The sequence below is a fragment of the Monodelphis domestica genome, chromosome 4 (genome assembly GCF_027887165.1).
Source record: "Monodelphis domestica isolate mMonDom1 chromosome 4, mMonDom1.pri, whole genome shotgun sequence".
NCBI lineage: Eukaryota > Metazoa > Chordata > Mammalia > Didelphimorphia > Didelphidae > Monodelphis > Monodelphis domestica.
In genome coordinates this window covers 445,172,075-445,191,095 of record NC_077230.1, presented here as the reverse complement: position 1 = coordinate 445,191,095, position 19,021 = coordinate 445,172,075, and the positions used below count along the sequence as shown (strand labels likewise).

At 55.2% G+C, this 19,021-nt stretch overlaps 1 protein-coding gene across 3 annotated transcripts in view; it reads left to right on the top strand.

Annotated features, from left to right (window-relative positions):
* The window catches only part of LOC107649199 (translation initiation factor IF-2-like), a 60,733-nt gene extending 56,084 nt beyond the window's left edge, over nt 1-4,649 (top strand). For 2 of the 3 annotated variants that reach the window (XM_056825834.1, XM_056825833.1), the window contains 2 exons: nt 3,144-3,295; nt 4,238-4,649. In XM_056825834.1, coding sequence (XP_056681812.1) covers nt 3,144-3,295; nt 4,238-4,649 — 564 coding nt within the window. Of the gene's footprint in view, nt 1-3,143; nt 3,296-3,580 lie in introns of all 3 variants that reach the window. The other variant, XM_056825832.1, reaches the window with a different exon arrangement.
* Nucleotides 4,650-19,021: the final 14,372 nt, after the last annotated feature.

The following is a 19,021-nucleotide window of genomic DNA, read 5'->3' as shown; positions in this document are numbered from 1 at the left end:
TTAAAGGAAATAAGCTATCTGAATTATTTGGTACTCCTGTTTCTAGGCTTCTTGCTCCATTCTCAGTGGGGTAAGTATGAGAAATAGAAGAGTTGGGCACCTTGAGGGAGAGGGTTTTTTGTTGTCCCATCGTGCCAGAAAGATCAGAGGTAGGAAGGATCTGAGAATTGAATTGAGCAGGGTGGGAAGGAGGAGCCAAGGGAGAAGTGTAAAAGGATACAGAGGTATTAGGATTGGAGGAATCAGTAAGGTGTGAAGTGGAGGCATTAGAATCAGAAGTATGGGTAGGGTGTGAACTTAGAGTGGATTGTGTAGGGTCTGAAGCGTGGGTGGGGTATGTACTTAGAATTGAGGGGTTGGAAGCATGAGTGGGGTGTGTACTTAGAGTTGAGGGTGTGAGGTCAGAAGCATGAGTAGTGGGAGGAGTGAGTTCGTTAGAAGTAGGGTTTTCTGAGGCCGGTGGGACAGGGGGAGGGATGGTTTGATTAGATGTAGGGTTTTCTGATGCTGATGGGGCAGGAGGAGGGGTGGGTTGGTCAAGAGCAGAGGGTTCTAAGGTAGAGTTAGCAGGAGGAGCAGTGGGTTGGCTAGGAGGGTTAATGTCCAGAGCAAGTTGGGACAGAGATTATTCTGATAATGTTCTTAACTCTCTTAATATTTCTTATGAAAGCTACAATCTCTCCCTGACTTTCCTCTATAACCTCAAGCCGAGTATTTAGTTCTGCATTTTGTTGAGTGGTAGAAGGAACATTCCGTTGGTTTGACTGAGAAGTGGGTTTTTTAAGGAAATAACAATATTATAGCTATAACAATCAAAATCCCAAGGGGGAGTACTGTGTCGATTATATTTTGCCATAAGTCCCATGGTATGAGAAATTTCAGAGAGACAAAGCATGCGAATTTTATGAGCTTGGTCATGGAGCTGAATAGCCAGTTGTTAAGTATGTTGTGAACTGGCTGTAACCACATATTTCTAAAGTAAACACGTGGGAATCAGGACAAGGCCAAAAGCTTTCCCAGGTTTTTCTAGTCCTAATTTAGGCAGTTGCTAGCCAGGACCTTTGGGCACTGTTGCGAAGATCTAAAACAGCTTAATTTAAGGAGAATCAAAAAGGTTTTTTACTTCCCTGTTCTTGCAGCTGTATTTTTGAAGCCAAGTTAAAAAAGAAAGCAAAACTGACTGATAGAGCAAGTAATAAATCAAAGAGATAAAGGAAAAAGATTTCACCGAAACTTTCTGAGGGTTTTCTCACCAACCTTGTGGTCAGCCATAAATTGTAAGATTAAAATAGTGGAAGACATAAATTGTTGTAGATATAAGAGTGGATGAGTAAATTGTGACCTCAGAAAATATGGTTTCAAGACAGTGCCTTGTTTTAAAATCAAATGTATAAGGTGGTCGCCAGGGAAATATTCCCAATTATGAAATATACCCAAGTCAACTGGGTATTAATTCATAATTCATACAATGAGGAATTAAAGAAAGAGAGAAAAAGCAAATAATAAGAAAAGGATAGGCCGGCCCTGGGCAGTCCTGGCCAACCTAGGCCTTAAGCCCTAAGAGAAAGATCAGTCAGTCCTTAATCACTCACCACAAGATTTGTTCAAGCAAGGATTCTAGTGACATCAGGCCAGCTTCATCTCAGCTGACTTCACCAGCTCAGTCCTGAATCTGAATGTCTCTGAGCTCCTATTTAAAGGCAATTTTCTCCTATGTCACCTCCCCTAAGTTCTTCCATCTACCAATCACAGTAGACATTTTTCAAAGGACAGACCATTCTTAGTTCATACCTAAGAAGGCTTAAATTTTTTATTAAGTTCACACCAGAAAACTTCTAAGTTTCTCACCTCTTTGCTCCTTGTAAATTCACAAGTTGCCTGACCTTTATAGGTACTTAGCACCCTTTTGTATTAGATCCAAAAATAGGCATAGCTTAAGAACTTTTTGTCTTACTATAAGTATGGGTTTAAGTACTTTTCATTGTTCAGCAAAGAGTTTACAACTTTATCTTCTCCTAAGGCATGCTTAAGTATGGTGAAGTAGAGTTCTCACATTCCTGATCAAGTACCTTCACTGCCCAAATGGTGAATGGTCCCAATGGGGAATGGACCAACCTTTATGAAGTAGGGTCTGGGAATTTTTTTAAGGTTTACAATCCTAAACTTATGAAGTAGGGTCTGAGAATTTTTAAGGTTCACACACCTCTAGGGTAAGCCAAGGGTTCCGGGGCTCCAGATGCACTCTAACCCTCTCACTGCCCAGGACTAGTCAGGGAGAGTCAGGCCCAGAGCATGGAGATCAACGCTGAGCCAAAGTCACCTCAGGGAGGGCAACAGCCTGTGGCCCGGCTCTCCAGAGTCCCGTTTTAGGGGGCCTTGGTGGCTCCTGGAGGTTCCCTTGAAAAGGCGAAGGGGGCCTGGGGAGGCTGCAACAGCCTCAAGCTACAGCCCTGCTCAAAGACCTCAGAGCCTTCCCCAGAGCCCCTGCCTAGAATGTGGGCTGCCTGTCCTTCCCTCTCCCCAACTGGCCTAGGGTCCCAGGATACTCTGCGTGCCTTCTTCCTCGGCCCCTCAGGGCCCGGATCTCCTACTTCACTTTCCCTGCAGAGCTAGCTGAGGAGCGGGCCTTGGGCTTTGGCTCTGAGCTCTGCGGCAAAGGCCCCCGGGTGTCTCCTGAGACAGGCCCAAACTTTCGAGTGTCCCCCCGACCCGGTCATGGCCAGGGGCTCTAGAGGGCCTTCCTCTGGGGGTGCTGCCCCCTTCTTCCTTGTCCTGCCTTGCATGGGACCCAGGGAATGCTGCCAGTTGGCCCCACCTGACCCTCCTGACCCATGCATGAGGTCATAATGGGGACCTCCTGGCTTTGTTACCCGCCTAGGAGGCTTCCACTTCTTAGCTCAGCTGTCCCAGAGAGCCATAGCCAGTCTACCCTACCTGCAGAGTCTTCTGGCCCTCCTCCAGCAACCCCCTCCCCCCCGACCCCAGGAGCCCTGATCCTCAGGCTCACCGAGACTCCCTGAGCCCAATGAAACCCCAGAAACCCTCACCAGGTGGGGCCCTGGCCTGGGGGGCTGCAGGGCTGCAGGGGAGCCCGCAGGGGCCGGCCAGCTCCCAGCTCAGGCTTGCTTCCTCCCTGCTCGCAGTTGTCCCGCACAGAGAGCTCCACCTGCCGGAAGCTGAGTTTTCCTTCCCATCGTGCTTCCCCAAGCCTGGCCTGCTGCAGAGAGCCGTGGCGGAGAGCAAGTACCCGACCCTTGGGCCCCTCATGTCCATATTCAAGAGTAACTTTTTTCAGGTGACCACAGGCAGGGCAGTGGGCCGGGCTGGGAGGAGGACCAGGAGATGAGATGGGAGGAGGGCTGGGAGGCGGCCGGGGGGGGGGGGGGGCCAGGTGAGTGCCGCCCGGAGCCCTTTCTGACTCCCGGGCAGGTGGCACAGGCGGCCCGTGACCCCCACTCTTACTCTCCCCCAGGACCAGAGTGCCCCAGTGTCCCTAGCGGGTGAGAAAACCCTCCTGTCTCCTGCCCTGGAGCCTCCGTCTGGGCTCTGGGTTTCTGAGGCCCTTCTGGTCCCTCCACAGAGGACCCCCAAAACAGAAGGAGGTGGCCTTCCCTCCCCAGTACCCCGTCCCAATGACCAAGGAGAGCCCAGGCTGGACCTGGGACAAAGCACTGCGCTACCCCGGGCAACTCTCCCAACTGATGGACCAGCGACCGGCCCCGGTCCTCCCGGAAGTGATGTTGAGAGCAGGCGCCACCGCCATGCCCTTCAGGTCCTAGCAGAATCTCCCAGTCAGGAAAGTAGAGGAGCAAAAGTGGGGCTGGCCCCAAGCGTGCTAGTGGAAGGGGTGGAGGGGGGGCAGGCACGCCGGCTGCGGAGGAGAGGGAGGGCTGGTCCGGGACACCCAGCACACCAGAGTCCCGTGGGTTGCTTCCCGAGATCAGAGCCCAGACTTTTCAGGAGAAGCATCTCAGGGAGCATAGTGGAAGTGGAAAGTAAAGGACTGCCACCCCCACCCCCGCTGCTCCCCCGCTCTCTGGCTTGTGGCTCTTCCAGAGGCCTAACCCGGTCCCAAATCCCCCCAGGGCAGCCCAGCATCACCATCTGGACCCTCTTCAGCATTATTTCCAGCATTCTAAACCGGTCCAAGGTAATAGGGAGGCTGAGACTGACAGTCAGGCCAGCTGGGCACAGGCCCAGAGGCCCGGCATGACTCTTCCCCCCCTGCCCTTGCCAGGCTGCCTCACCATCGGAGACTTCAAGTTCAGGGCCCTCCAGGTCCCAGTCTTACATGGCTCCACTCCAGACCTTGTCCTCCTGGCTGGGCCTCCATGAGGATTCCAAGAGCTCGTCTTACTCAGGGCCTCTGCAGAGCTCCAACTTCGAATCTCAAGCGAGTAGTTCCATGCTCAGTGACCCATTGTGGCCCCAAGAGTAACCCCAAGACCGGAGGTATCCCCAAGAGCAGCAGCATCCCGAAGAGGGCCGCCAAGAGTGGCGCCATTCCAAAAAACCACAGCAACCACAGCCCCAAGAGCACCCCAAAAAGCGGCCACCCTCCCAAGAGCAGACCCAAGAGTGACACTATTCCAAGAAGCTACAGCTTCCCCACGATAAGCCACAGCCCCAAGAGGGCTCCAAAGAGTTGACACATGCCCAAAAGCATCCCCGAGAGCAGACCCATTCCAGAAAGTCGCAGCGTCCCCAAGAGTGGCACCATTCCAAAGAGCAGCCACACTCCCAAGAGCGGAGCCATTCGAAAAAGACACAGCATCCCCAAGAGCAACCTAGGGGCCATTCCAAAAAAGTCGCAGCGTCCCCAAGAGCAGCCACAGCCCAAAGAGCACACCCAAGAGCAGCCACACTCCCAAGAGCACTCCAAGGAGCGGCGCCATTCCAAAATGTCACAACATCCCCAAGAGAAGTCACAGCCCCAGGATGGCCCCCAAGAGCGGATCCATTCCAAAGAGCGGCTACATTCCCAGGAGCACCCCCAAGAGTGGCACCATTCCAAAGAGTGGCCACACTCCCAAGAGCATCCCCAAGAGCAATGCCATTCCAAAAATACACAGCAGCCACAGCACCAAGAACACCCCCAATTGCAGCCACATGAGCACCCCCAAGAGCAGCGCCATTCCAAAAAGTTGCAGCTTCCCCAAGAGCAGCCACAGCCCCAAGAGGGCCTTCAACAGCAGTGCCACTCCAAAGAGCGGCCACACTCCCAAGAATATCCTCAACAGCGGCGCCATTCCAAAAAGTTGCAGCATCCCTAAGAGCAGCCACAGCCCCAATAGGGCCCCGAAGAGAGGCCCCATTCCAAAGAGAAGCCACATTTCCAAGAGCAGCTCCATTCCAAAGAGGGGCCACTCTCCCAAGAGCGGCGCTATTCCAAAGACAGGCCACACTCCCAAGAGCAAGACCAAGAGCGGCACCATTCCAAAGATCGGCCACACTCCTAAGAGCACCGCCAAACGGGGCACCATTCCAAAAAGCTACAGCTTCCCCAAGAGCAGCCACAGCCCCAAGAGGGCCCCCAGGAGGGGCACCATTCCAAAGAGCTACACTCCCAAGAGCATCCCCAAGAGTGGTGCCATTCCAAGAAGTCCCAGCATCCCCAAAAGCAAGCAAGGCGCCATTCCCAAAAGTCGCAGCATCACTAAATACAGCCACAGCCTCAAGAGGGCCCCGAAGACCGGCGCCATTCCAAAGAGTGGCCACACTTCGAAGAACATCCCCATGTGCGGCGCCATTTCAAAAAGTCGCTGCATCCCCAAGAGTAGCCACAGTGCGATTCCAAATGGTCACTGCATCCCCAAGAGCAGCCATGGCGCCATTCCAAAAACTCGCAGCATCCCCAAAAGCAGCCACAGCCCCAAGAGGGACCCCAAGAGCAGAGCCATTCCAAAGAGCGTCCACACTCCTAAGAGCATCCCCAAGAGCGGTGCCATTCCAAAACGCCGAAGTGTCCTCAACAGCAGCCACAGCACCAAGAGCACCCCAAAGAGCAGCCACCCTCCTAAGAGCACCACAAACAGTGCCACCATTCCAAAAAGCTGCAGCTTCCCCACGAGCAGCCACAGCCCCAAGAGGGCCCTCAAGTGCATCACCACTCCAAAGAGAGGCCACACTCCCAAGAGTATCCCCAAGGGCAGCACCATTCCAAAGAGGATCCACACTCCCAAGAGGACCTCCAAGAGCGGTGCCATTCCAAAGAGCGGTCACACTCACAGAAGCATCCCCAAGAGAGGCACCATTCCAAAAAGTTGCAGCCTCCCCAAGAGCAGCCACAACACCAAGAAGGCCCGCAAGAGCAGCAGCATTCCAAAGAGCGGCCACACTCCCAAGAATATCCCCAAGAGTGGCACCATTCCAAAGAGAGACCACACTCCCAAGAGTACCCCCCAAGAGCGGCACCATTCCAAAAAGTCGCAGGATCCCAAAGAGCATCCACAGCCCCAAGAGGGCCCTCAAGTGCAGCGCCACTCCAAAGAGCAGCCACACTCCCAAGAGTATTCCCAAGAGCGGTGCCATTCCAAAGAGCAGCCAGACTCCAAAGAGCATCCCCAACAGCGGCAACATTCCAAAAATCCACAGCAGCCACAGCCCCAAGAGCACGCCCACGAGTAGCCACACTCTCCATTGTGGCACCATTCAAAAAAGTCCCAGCATCCCCAAGAGCAACCACAGCCCCAAGATATTCCCCAAGAGAGGCGCCATTCCAAAGAGCGGCCACACTCCCAAGAGCACCCCCACGAGAGGCACCATTCCGGAAAGGCTCACAATCCCCAAGTGCAGCCAAAGCCGCAGGAGGGCCCCCACAAGAGGTGCCATCACAAAGAGCAGCCACACTCCAAAGAGCACACCTAGAAGCGGCTCCATTCTAAAAGGTCACAGCATCCCCAAGGGCAGCCACATCCCCAAAAGGGCCCCGAAGAGGGGCACAATTCCAAAGAGCAGCCACACTCCCAAGAGCATCCCCAAGAGCGGCCCCATTCCAAAAAGTCGAAGTGTATACGAGAGCAGCAACTTCTCCAAGAATGCCCGCAAGAGCAGCACCTTTCCAAAAAGCTGCAGCTTCCCCAAGACCAGCTACAGCCAAAAGAGGGCCCTCAAGAGTGGCACCACTCCAAAGAGCGGCCACACTCCCATGAATATCCCCAAGAGTGGCGCCATTCCAAAAAATCCCAGAATCCCCAAGAGCAGCCGCAGCCCCAGGAAGGCCCCCAAGAGCAGCGCCATTCCAAAGAGCGGCCACACTCCCAGGAGCATCCCCAAGAGCGGCGCCATTCCAAAAAGTCACAGCATCCCCAAGAGCAGCCACGGCGCCATTCCAAAAAGTTTCAGCATCCCCAAGAGCAGTCACAGGCACAAGAGGGCCCTCAAGAGCGGCGCCACTCCAAAGAGCAGCCACACTCACAAGAGCAGCGCCATTCCAAAAAGCTGCAGTTTCCCCAAGAGCAGCCACAGCCCCAAGAGGGTCCTCAATAGCAGTGCCACTCCAAAGAGCGGCTACCCTCCCAAGAGGATCCCCAAGAGCGGTGCCATTCCAAAAAGTCGCAGCATTCCCAAGAGCAGCCACCGCTTAATTCCAATGAGTCGCAGCAGCCCCAGTCCCTAGAGCAACACCAAGAGCAGCCACAATCCCAAGAGCACCCCCAAAGTGGCTCCATTCCAAAAAGTCGCAGCATCCACAAGAGCAGTCATCCCCACGATCGCCCACAAGAGTGGCGCCTTTCAAAGAGCTGCAGGTTCCCCAAGAGCAGCCACAGCCCCAAGAGCGGCGCCATTCCAAAAAGCCACAGCAACAACAGCCCCAAGAGCATCCCCAGAGCAGCCACCATCCCAAGAGCGTCCCCAAGAGCGGTGCCATTCTAAAAAGATGTACCTTCCCCCAACAGCAGCCACAGCCCCCAAAGGAACTTCAAGTGCAGCGCCACTCCAAAAAGTGGTCACACTCCCACGAGTATACCCAAGAGTGGCACCATTCCAAAGAGTGGCCACACTACCAAGAGGACCCCGAAGAGCCTGGCCATTCTAAAGATCGGCCACCCTCCCAAGAGGATCCCCAAGAGCGGTGCCATTCCAAAAAGCTGTAGCTTCCGCAACAGCAGCCACAGCCCCAAAAGGGACCTCCAGTGCAGCGCCACTCCAAAGAGCAGTCACACTCCCATGAGTATACCCAAGAGCGGCGCCATTCCAAAGAGTGGCCACACTCCCAAGAGCATCCCCAAGAGCGGCGCCTTTCCAAAAAGCTGCAGCTTCCCCAAGAGAAGCCACAGCCCCAAGAGGGCCCCCAAGAGTGGCGCCATTCCAAAAAGCCACAGCAACCACAACCCCACGTATCCCGAAGACCAGCCACCCTCACAAGAGCACCCCCAAGAATGGCGCCATTCCAAAAAGCTGCAGCTTCCCCAAGAGCAGCCATAGCCCCAAGAGGGCCCTCAAGTGCGGCACCACTCCAAAGAGCGGCCACACTCCCAATAATATCCCCAAGGGTGGCGCCATTCCAAAGAGCATTCATAGTCCCAAGAGCATCCCCATAAGCGACGACATTCCAAAGAGTGGACACACTCCCAGGAGCATCCACAAGAGTGGAACCATTCCAAAAAGTAGCATCCCCAAGAGCTGCCACAGCCCCAGGAAGGCCCCCAAAGCAGTAGCATTCCAAAGAGCTGTCACACTCCCAAAAGTATCCCCAAGAGAGGCGCCATTCCAAAGAGCGACCACACTCACAAGAGGACCCCCAAGGGCGGTGCCATTTCAAACAGCTGCCACACTGCCAAGAGCATCCCCAAGAGCGGTGCCATTCTAAAAAGCTGCAACTTCCCCCAAAAGCAGCCACAGCCCCAAAAGGAACTTCAAGTGCAGCGCCAATCCAAAGAGTGGTCACACTCCCACGAGTATGCCCAAGAGTGGCACCATTCCAAAGAGTCGCAGCATCTCCAAGAGCAGCCACGGTGCCATTCCAAAAAGTTGCAGCATCCCCAAGAGTAGTCACAGGCACAAGAGGGCCCTCAAGAGCGGCGCCACTCCAAAGAGCAGCCACACTCACAAGAGCGGCGCCATTCCAAAAAGCTGCAGTTTCCCCAAGAGCAGCCACAGCCCCAAGAGGGTCCTCAATAGCAGTGCCACTCCAAAGAGCGGCTACCCTCCCAAGAGGATCCCCAAGAGCGGTGCCATTCCAAAAAGTTGCAGCATCCCCAAGAGCAGCCACCGCTTAATTCCAATGAGTCGCAGCATCCCCAAGAGCAGCCCCAGCCCCTAGAGCAACACCAAGAGCAGCCACAATCCTAAGAGCACCCCCAACGTGGCGCCATTCCAAAAAGTCGCAGCGTCCCCAAGAGTAGTCATCCCCATGATCGCCCAAAAGAGTGGCGCCTTTCAAAAAGCTGTAGGTTCCCCAAGAGCAGCCACAGCCCCAAGAGCGGCGCCATTCCAAAAAGCCACAGCAACCACAGCCCCAAGAGCATCCTCAGAGCAGCCACCATCCCAAGAACGTCCCCAAGGGAGGTGCCATTCTAAAAAGCTGCACCTTCCCCCAACAGCAGCCACAGCCCCAAAAGGAACTTCAAGTGCAGCGCCACTCCAAAGAGTGGTCACACTCCCACGAGTATACACAAGAGTGGCACCATTGCAAATAGCGGCCACACTACCAAGAGGACCCCCAAGAGCCTGGCCATTCTAAAGAGCGGCTACCCTCCCAAGAGGATCCCCAAGAGCAGTGCCATTCCAAAAAGCTGTAGCTTCCTCAACAGCAGCCACAGCCCCAAAAGGGACCTCAAGTGCAGCGCCACTCCAAAAAGCAGTCACACTCCCAAGAGCATCCCCAAGAGCTGCGCCTTTCCAAAAAGCTGCAGCTTCCCCAAGAGAAGTCACAGCTCCAAGAGGGCCCCCAAGACTGGCGCCATTCCAAAGAGCGGCCACACTCCCAAGAGCATGCCCAAGAGCTGTACCATTCCAAAAAGCCGAAATGTACACAAGAGCAGCCTCATCCCCAAAAGTGCTCGCAAGAGCTGTAACATTCCAAAAAGCTGAAGCTTCCCCAAGAGCAGCCACAGCCCTAAGAGGGCAATCAAGAGTGGTGCCACTCCAAAGAGAGGCCACACTCCCAAGATTATCCCCAAGAGAGGCTCCATTCCAAAAAGTCACAGAATCCCCAATAGCAGCCACAGCCGCAAGTATGCACCCAAGAGAGGCACCATTCCAAAGAGCTGCCACATTCCCAAGAAAACCCCCAAGAGTGGCTCCATTCCAAAGAGCGGCCACACTTGCAATAGCACCCTTATGAACGGCACCATTCCAACAAGTCGCAGCATCTCCTAGAGCAGCCACACTCCCAAGAGCACCCCCAAGAGAGGCTCAATTCCAAAAAGTCACAGCATCCGCAAGAGCAGCCACAGCCCCAAGGGGGCCCCCAAGAGTGGCACCATTCCAAAGAGCGGCCACACTCCCAAGAGCATCCCCAAGAGAGCCATCATTCATTGAAGTCTCAGTATCCCCAAGAGCAGCCAAGGCACCATTCCCAAATGTCACAGAATCCCCAGTGGAAGCCACAACCCCAAGTGGGACCCAAAGAGTGGTGCCATTCCAAAGAGCAGCGCATTCCAAAGAGAGGCCACACTCCAAAGAGCATCCCCAAGAGTAGCTCGATTCGCAAAATCCATAGCAGCCTCAGCCCCAAGAACACCCCCATGTGCAGCCATAATCGTAAGAGGGGCGCCATTCCAAAGAGTTACAGCATCCCCAAGAGCAGCCACAGCCCCAATAGGGCCGCGAAGAGTGGCGCCATTCCAAAGAGAGGCCACATTCACAAGAGCGGCTCCATTCCAGAGGGGCCACACTCCCAAGAGGTCCCCGAAGAGTCGCTATTCCAAAGATCGGCCACACTCCCAAGAGCACCCCCAAACGGGTTGCCATTCCAAAAAGCTACAGCTTTCCCAAGAGCAGCCACAGCCCCAAGAGGGCCCCTAGGACAGGTACCATTCCAAGGAGCTGCGCCATTCCAAGAAGTCTCAGCATCCCCAAGAGCAGCCAAGGCACCATTCCCAAAAGTCACAGCATCGCCAAGAGCAGCCACAGCCCCAAGAAGGCACCCAAGAGAGGCGCCATTCTAAAGAGCGGCCACACTCCGAAGAGCACCCTTATGAGTGGTGCCATTCCAAAAAGTCACAGCATCCCCAAGAGCAGCCACAGCCCCAAAAGAGCCCCCAGGAGCTGCACCATTCGAAAGAGCGGCCACACTCCCAAGAGCAAGACCAAGAGCGGCACCATTCCAAAGATTGGCCACACTCCTTAGAGCACCGCCAAACGGGGCACCATTCCAAAAAGCTACAGCTTCCCCAAGAGCAGCCACAGCCCCAAGAAGGCCCCCAAGAGGGGCACCATTCCAAAGAGCTACACTCCCAAGAGCATCCCCAAGAGCGGCTCCATTCCAAGAAGTCCCAACATCCCCAAAAGCAGGCAAGGCGCCATTCCCAAAAGTCTCAGCATCCCTAAATACAGCCACACCCTGAAGAGGGCCCCGAAGACAGGCGCCATTCCAAAGAGTGGCCACACTTCGAAGAACATCCCCAAGTGTGGCGCCATTTCAAAAAGCCGCTGCATCCCCAAGAGTAGCCACAGTGCGATTCCAAATGGTCACTGCATCCCCAAGAGCAGCCATGGCGCCATTCCAACAACTCGCAGCATCCCCAAAAGCAGCCATTGCCCCAAGAGGGACCCCAAGAGCGGAGCCATTCCAAAGAGCTTCCACAATCCTAAGAGCATTCCAAAGAGCGGTGCCATTCCAAAACGCCGAAGTGTCCTCAAAAGCAGCCACATCCACAAGAGGGCCCCTAAGATCGGCCCCATTCCAAAAAGCCTTAGCAACCACAGGACCAAGCACCCCAAAGAGCAGCCACCCTCCTAAGAACACCACAAAGAGTGCCACCATTCCAAAAAGCTGCAGCTTCCCCACGAGCAGCCACAGCCCCAAGAGGGCCCTCAAGTGCATCACCACTCCAAAGAGAGGCCACACTCCCAAGAGTATCCCCAAGAGTGGCACCATTCCAAAGAGAGACCACACTCCCAAGAGTACCCCCCAAGAGTGGCACCATTCCAAAAAGTCGCAGGATCCCAAAGAGCATCCACAGCCCCAAGAGGGCCCTCAAGTGCAGCGCCACTCCAAAGAGCAGCCACACTCCCAAGAGTATTCCCAAGAGCGGCGCCATTCCAAAGAGCGGCCAGACTCCAAAGAGCATTCCCAACAGCGGCGACATTCCAAAAATCCACAGCAACCACAGCCCCAAGAGTACACCCACGAGTAGCCACACTCCCCATAGTGGCACCATTCAAAAAAGTCCCAGCATCGCCTAGAGCAGCCACAGCCCCAAGATATTCCCCAAGAGTGGCGCCATTCCAAAGAGCGGTCACGCTCCCAAGAGCACACCCAGAAGCGGCTCCATTCTAAAAGGTCACAGCATCCCCAAGGGCAGCCACATCCCCAAGAGGGCCCCGAAGAGGGGCACCATTCCAAAGAGCAGCCACACTCCCAAGAGCATCCCCAAGAGCGGCCCCATTCCAAAAAGTTGAAGTGTATACGAGAGCAGCAACTTCTCCAACAACGCCCGCAAGAGCAGCTCTTTTCCAAAAAGCTGCAGCTTCCCCAAGAGCAGCCACAGCCACAAGAGGGCCCTCAAAAGCAGCACCACTCCAAAGAGTGGCCACACTGCCAAGAGCATCCCCAAAAGCGGCACCATTCAATGAAGACTCGGTATCCCCAAGACCGAAGAGCAGAGCCATTCCAAAGAGCGGAACCATTCCCAAGAGCTCCCCCAAGAGTGGTGCCATTCCAAAAAGATGCAGCTTCCACAAGAGCAGCCACAGCCCCATGAGGGCACAGAAAACCGGCGCAATTGCAAAGAGCAGCCACATGCCCAAGAGCGGCACCATTCTAAAAAGTCGCTTCATCCCCAAGAGCAGCCATGGCGCCATTCCCAAATGTCACAGAATCCCCAGTGGAAGCCACAACCCCAAGTGGGACCCAAAGAGTGGTGCCATTCCAAAGAGCGGTGCATTCCAAAGAGAGGCCATACTCCAAAGAGCATCCCCAAGAGTAGCTCAATTCGCAAAATCTATAGCAGCCTCAACCCCAAGAACACCCCCATGTGCAGCCATAATCTTAAGAGGGGCGCCATTCCAAAGAGTTACAGCATCCCCAAGAGCAGCCACAGCCCCAATAGGGCCCCGAAGAGCAGAGCCATTCCAAAGAGAGGCCACATTCACAAGAGCGGCTCCATTCCAGAGGGGCCACACTCCCAAGAGCTCCCCGAAGAGTCACTATTCCAAAAATCGGCCACACTCCCAAGAGCACCCCCAAACGGGTTGCCATTCCAAAAAGCTACAGCTTCCCCAAGAGCAGCCATAGCCCCAAGAGGGCCCCTAGGACAGGTACAATTCCAAGGAGCTGCGCCATTCCAAGAAGTCTCAGCATCCCCAAGAGCAGCCAAGGCACCATTCCCAAAAGTCGCAGCATCCCCAAGAGCAGCCACAGCCCCAGAAGGCACCCAAGAGCAGCACCATTCCAAAGAGCGGCCACATTCCCAAGAAAACCCCAATGAGCAGTACCATTCCAAAGAGCAGCCACACACGCAACAGCACGCTTATGACCGGCGCCATTCCAACAAGTTGCAGCATCCCCAAGAGCAGCCACAGCCCCTAGAAGGCACCCAAGAGAGGCGCCATTCTAAAGAGCGGCCACACTCTGAAGAGCACCCTTATGAGTGGTGCCATTCCAAAAAGTAACAGCATCCCCAAGAGCAGCCACAGCCCCAAGAGAGCCCCCAAGAGTGGCACCATTCGAAAGAGCTGCCACATTCCCAAGAGCATCCCCAAGAGCGGCGCCATTCCATGAAGTCACAGCATAAAGTCACAGCATCCCCCGAGGCATCCACAGCCCCAAGAGGGACCCAAAGAGCAGAGCCATTTGAAAGAGCTGAAACATTCCCAAGAGTGCCCCCAAGAGCGGCGCCATTCCAAAAAGTCACTGCTTCCCCAAGAGCAGCCACGGACCCAAGAGGGACCCGAATAGGGGCTTCATTCCAAAGAGCAGAAACATTGCCAAGAGTGCCCCAAAGAGCGGCACATTTCAAAGAGCAGCCACACTCACAAGAGCATCCCCCAGAGCAGCTCCACTCCAAAAATCCACAGCAGCCTCAGCCCCAAGAACACCCCCATGGTCAGCCACAATCCCAAGAGGGGCGCCATTCCATGGAGTCGCAGCATCACCAAGAGCAGCCACAGCCCCAAAAGGGCCCCGAAAGCGGCGCCATTCCAAAGAGAGGCCACATTTCCAAGAGCAGCTCCATTCCCAAAGAGGGGCCACTCTCCCAAGAGCGGCGCTATTCCAAAGAGAGGCCACACTCCCATGAGCAAGACCAAGAGCGGCACCATTCCACAGATCGGCCACACTCCTAAGAGCACCTCCAAACGGGGCACCATTCCAAAAATCTACAGCTTCCCCAAGAGCAGCCACAGCCCCAAGAGGGCCCCTAGGATAGGTACCATTCCAAGGAACTGCGCCATTCCAAGAAGTCTCAGCATCCCCAAGAGCATCCAAGGCACCATTCCCAAAAGCAGCGTCCCCAAGAGCAGCCACAACCCCAAGAAGGCACCCAAGAGCAGCACCATTTCAAAGAGAGGAAACATTCCCAAGAGTGCCCCCATGAGCGGCCCCATTCCAAAAAGTCGCTGCTTCCCCAAGAGCAGCCACAATGCAATTCCCAAAAGTCACAGCATCCCCAGAGGCAGCCATGGACCCAAGAGGGACCCGAATAGGGGCGTCATTCCAAAGAGCAGAAACATTCCCAAGAGTGCCCCAAAGAGCGGCACATTCCAAAGAGCAGCCACACTCACAAGAGCATCCCCAAGAGCAGCTCCACTCCAAATATCCACAGCAGCTTCAGCCCCAAGAACACCCCCATGGTCAGCCACAATCCCAAGAGGGGCGCCATTCCAAAGAGTCGCAGCATCACCAAGAGCAGCCACAGCCCCAATAGGGCCCCGAAGAGCGGCGCCATTCCAAAGAGAGGCCACATTCCCAAGAGCAGCTCCATTCCAAAGATTGGCCACACTTCTAAGAGCACAGCCAAACGGGGCACCATTCCAAAAAGCTACAGCTTCCCCAAGAGCAGCCACAGCCCCAAGAGGGCCCCCAGGAGGGGCACCATTCCAAAGAGCTACACTCCCAAGAGCATCCCCAAGAGCGGCCTGATTCCAAGAAGTCCCAGCATCCCGAAAAGCAGGCAAGGCGCCATTCCCAAAAGTCGCAGCATCCCTAAATACAGCCACAGCCTGGAGAGGGCCCCAAAGACCGGCACCATTCCAAAGAGTGGCCACACTTCGAAGAACATCCACAAGTGTGGCGCCATTTCAAAAAGTAGCTGCATTCCCAAGAGTAGCCACAGTGCGATTCCAAATGGTCACTGCATCCCCAAGAGCAGCCATGGCGCCATTCCAAAAACTCGCAGCATCCCCAAAAGCAGCCACTGCCCCAAGAGGGACCCCAAGAGCGGAGCCATTCCAAAGAGCGTCCACACTCCTAAGAGCATCCCCAAGAGCGGTGCCATTCCAAAACGCCGAAGTGTCCTCAAGAGCAGCCACAGCTCCAAGAGGGCCCCCAAGATCGGCGCCATTCCAAAAAGCCACAGCAACCACAGCACCAAGAGCACCCCAAAATAGCAGCCACCCTCCCAAGAGCACCACAAATAGTGCCACCATTCCAAAAAGCTGCAGCTTCTCCACGAGCAGCCACAGCCCCAATAGGGCCCTTAAGAGCATCACCACTCCAAAGAGAGGTCACACTCCCAAGAGTATCCCCAAGAGCGGCACCATTTTAAAAAGTCGCAGCCTCCCCACGAGCAGTCACAACACCAAGAAGGCCCGCAAGAGCAGCAGCATTCCAAAGAGAGGCCAAACTCCCAAGAATATCCCCAAGAGTGGCACCATTCCAAAAAGTCGCAGGATCCCAAAGAGCATCCACAGCCCCAAGAGGGCCCTCAAGAGAGGCTCAATTCCAAAAAGTCACAGCATCCCCAAGAGCAGGCACAGCCCCAAGGGGGCCCTCAAGAGTGGCACAATTCAAAAGAGAGGCCACACTCCAAAGAGCATCCCCAAGAGTAGCTCGATTCGCAAAATCCATAGCAGCCTCAGCCCCAAGAACACCCCCATGTGCAGCCATAATCTTAAGCGGGGCTCCATTCCAAATGTTACAGCATTCCCAAGAGCAGCCACAGCTCCAATAGGGCCCCGAAGAGCGGAGCCATTCCAAAGAGCGGCCACATTCACAAGAGAGGCTCCATTCCAGACGGGCCACACTCCCAAGAGCTCCCCGAAGAGTCGCTATTCCAAAGATCGGCCACACTCCCAAGAGCACCCCCAAACGGGTTGCCATTCCAAAAGGCGACAGCTTTCCCAAGAGCAGCCACAGCCCCAAGAGGGCCCCTAGAACAGGTACCATTCCAAGGAACTGCACCATTCCAAGAAGTCTCAGCATCCCCAAGAGCAGCCAAGGCACCATTCCCAAAAGTCGCAGCATCCCCAAGAGCAGCCACAGCCCCAAGAAGGCACCCAAGAGCAGCACCATTCCAAAGAGCGGCCACATTCCCACGAAAACCCCACTGAGCAGTACCATTCCAAAGAGCGGCCACACTAGCAACAGCACCCTTATGACCGGCGCCATTCCAACAAGTCGCAGCCTCCCCAACAGCAGCCACAGCCCCAAGAAGGCACCCAAGAGCGGCGCTATTCTAAAGAGCGGCCACACTCTGAAGAGCACCCTTATGAGTGGTGCCATTCCAAAAAGTTACAGCATCCCCAAGAGCAGCCACAGCCCCAAGAGAACCCCCAAGAGAGGCACCATTCGAAAGAGCTGCCACACTCCCAAAAGCATCCCCAAGAGCGGCGCCATTCCATGAAGTCACAGCATAAAGTTGCAGCATCCTCCGAGGCATCCACAGCCCCAACAGGGACCCAAAGAGCAGCGCCATTTCAAAGAGTGGAAACATTCCCAAGAGTGCCCCAAAGAGCGGCACATTCCAAAGAGCAGCCACAGCCCCAAGAGGGCCCCCAGGAGGGCACCATTCCAAAGAGCTACACTCCCAAGAGCATCCCCAAGAGAGGCGCTATACCAAGAAGTCCCAGCATCCCCAAAAGCAGGCAAGGCGCCATTCCCAAAAGTTGCAGCATCCCTAAATACAGCCACAGCCTCAAGAGGGCCCCGAAGACCAGCACCATTCCGAAGAGTGGCCACACTTTGAAGAACATCCCCAAGTGCGGCGCCATTTCAAAAACTCGCAGCATCCCCAAAAGCAGCCACAGCCCCAAGAGCGGAGCCATTCCAAAGAGCATCCACACTCCAAAAAGCATCCCCAAGAGTGGTGCCATGCCAAAACGCCGAAGTGTCCTCAAGAGCAGCCACAGCCCCAAGAGGGCCCCCAAGATCAGCGCCATTCCAAAAAGCCACAGCAACCACAGCACCAAGAGCACCCCAAAGAGTAGCCACCCTCCCAAGAGCACCACAAAGAGTGCCAGCATTCCAAAAAGCTGCAGCTTCCCCACGAGCAGTCACAGCCCCAAGAGGGCCCTCAAGAGCATCACCACTCCAAAGAGAGGTCACACTCCCAAGGTATCCCCAAGGGCAGCACCATTCCAAAGAGGATCGACACTCCCAAGAGGACCCCCAAGAGCAGTGCCATTCCAAAGAGCGGTCACACCCGCAGAAGCATCCCCAAGAGCGGCACAATTCCAAAAAGTCGCAGCCTCCCCAAGAGCAGCCACAACACCAAGTAGGCCCGCAAAAGCAGCAGCATTCCAAGGAGAGGTCACACACCCACGAGTATCCCCAAGAGTGGCACCATTCCAAAGAGCGACCACACTCCCAAGAGTACCCCCCAAGAGCTGCACCATTCCAAAAAGTCGCAGGATCCCAAAGAGCATCCACAGCCCCAAGGGCGCCCTCAAGAGTGGCAACATTCCAAAAAGCGGTCACACTCCCAAGAGAATCCGCAAGAGGGGCACCATTCAATGAAGTCTCAGTATCCCCAAGAGCAGCCAAGGCACCATTCCCAAATGTCGCAGCATCCTCAGAGGCATCCACAGCCCCAATAGTGACCCGAAGAGCAGCGCCATTCCAAAGAGCGGAACCATTCCCAAGAGCGCCCCCAAGAGTGGTGCCATTCCAAAAAGATGCAGCTTCCCCAAGAGTAGCCACAGCCCCATGAGGGCACAGAAAACCGGCGCCATTCCAAAGAGTGGTCACATTCACAAGAGCGGCTCCATTCCAGAGGGGCCACACTCCCAAGAGCTCCCCGAAGAATAGCTATTCCAAAGATCGGCCACACTCCCAAGAGCACCCCCAAACGGGTTGCCATTCCAAAAAGCTACAGCTTTCCCAAGAGCAGCCACAACCTCAATAGGGCTCCGAAGAGCGGAGCCATTCCAAAGAGCGGCCACATTCACAAGAGCGGCTCCATTCCAGAGGCGCCACACTCCCAAGAGCTCCCCGAAGAATAGCTATTCCAAAGATCGGCCACACTCCCAAGAGCACCCCCAAATGGGTTGCCATTCCAAAAAGCTACAGCTTTCCCAAGAGCAGCCACAGCCCCAAGAGGGCCCCTAGGACAGGTACCATTCCAAGGAGCTGCGCCATTCCAAGAAGTCTCAGCATCCCCAAGAGCAGCCAAGGCACCATTCCCAAAAGTCGTAGCACCGCAAGAGCAGCCTCAGCCCCAAGAGAGCCCCCAAGAGCGGCACCATTCGAAAGAGAGGCCACACTCCCAAGAGCATCCCCAAGAGCGGCGCCTTTCCATGAAGTCACACCATAAAGTCGCAGCATCCCCCGAGGCATCCACAGCCCCAAGAGGGACCCAAAGAGCAGCACCATTTCAAAGAGTGGAAACATTCCCAAGAGTGCCCCCAAGAGCGGCACCATTCCAAAAAGTCGCAGCATCCCCAAGAGCAGCCACAGCCACAAGAGGGCCACCAA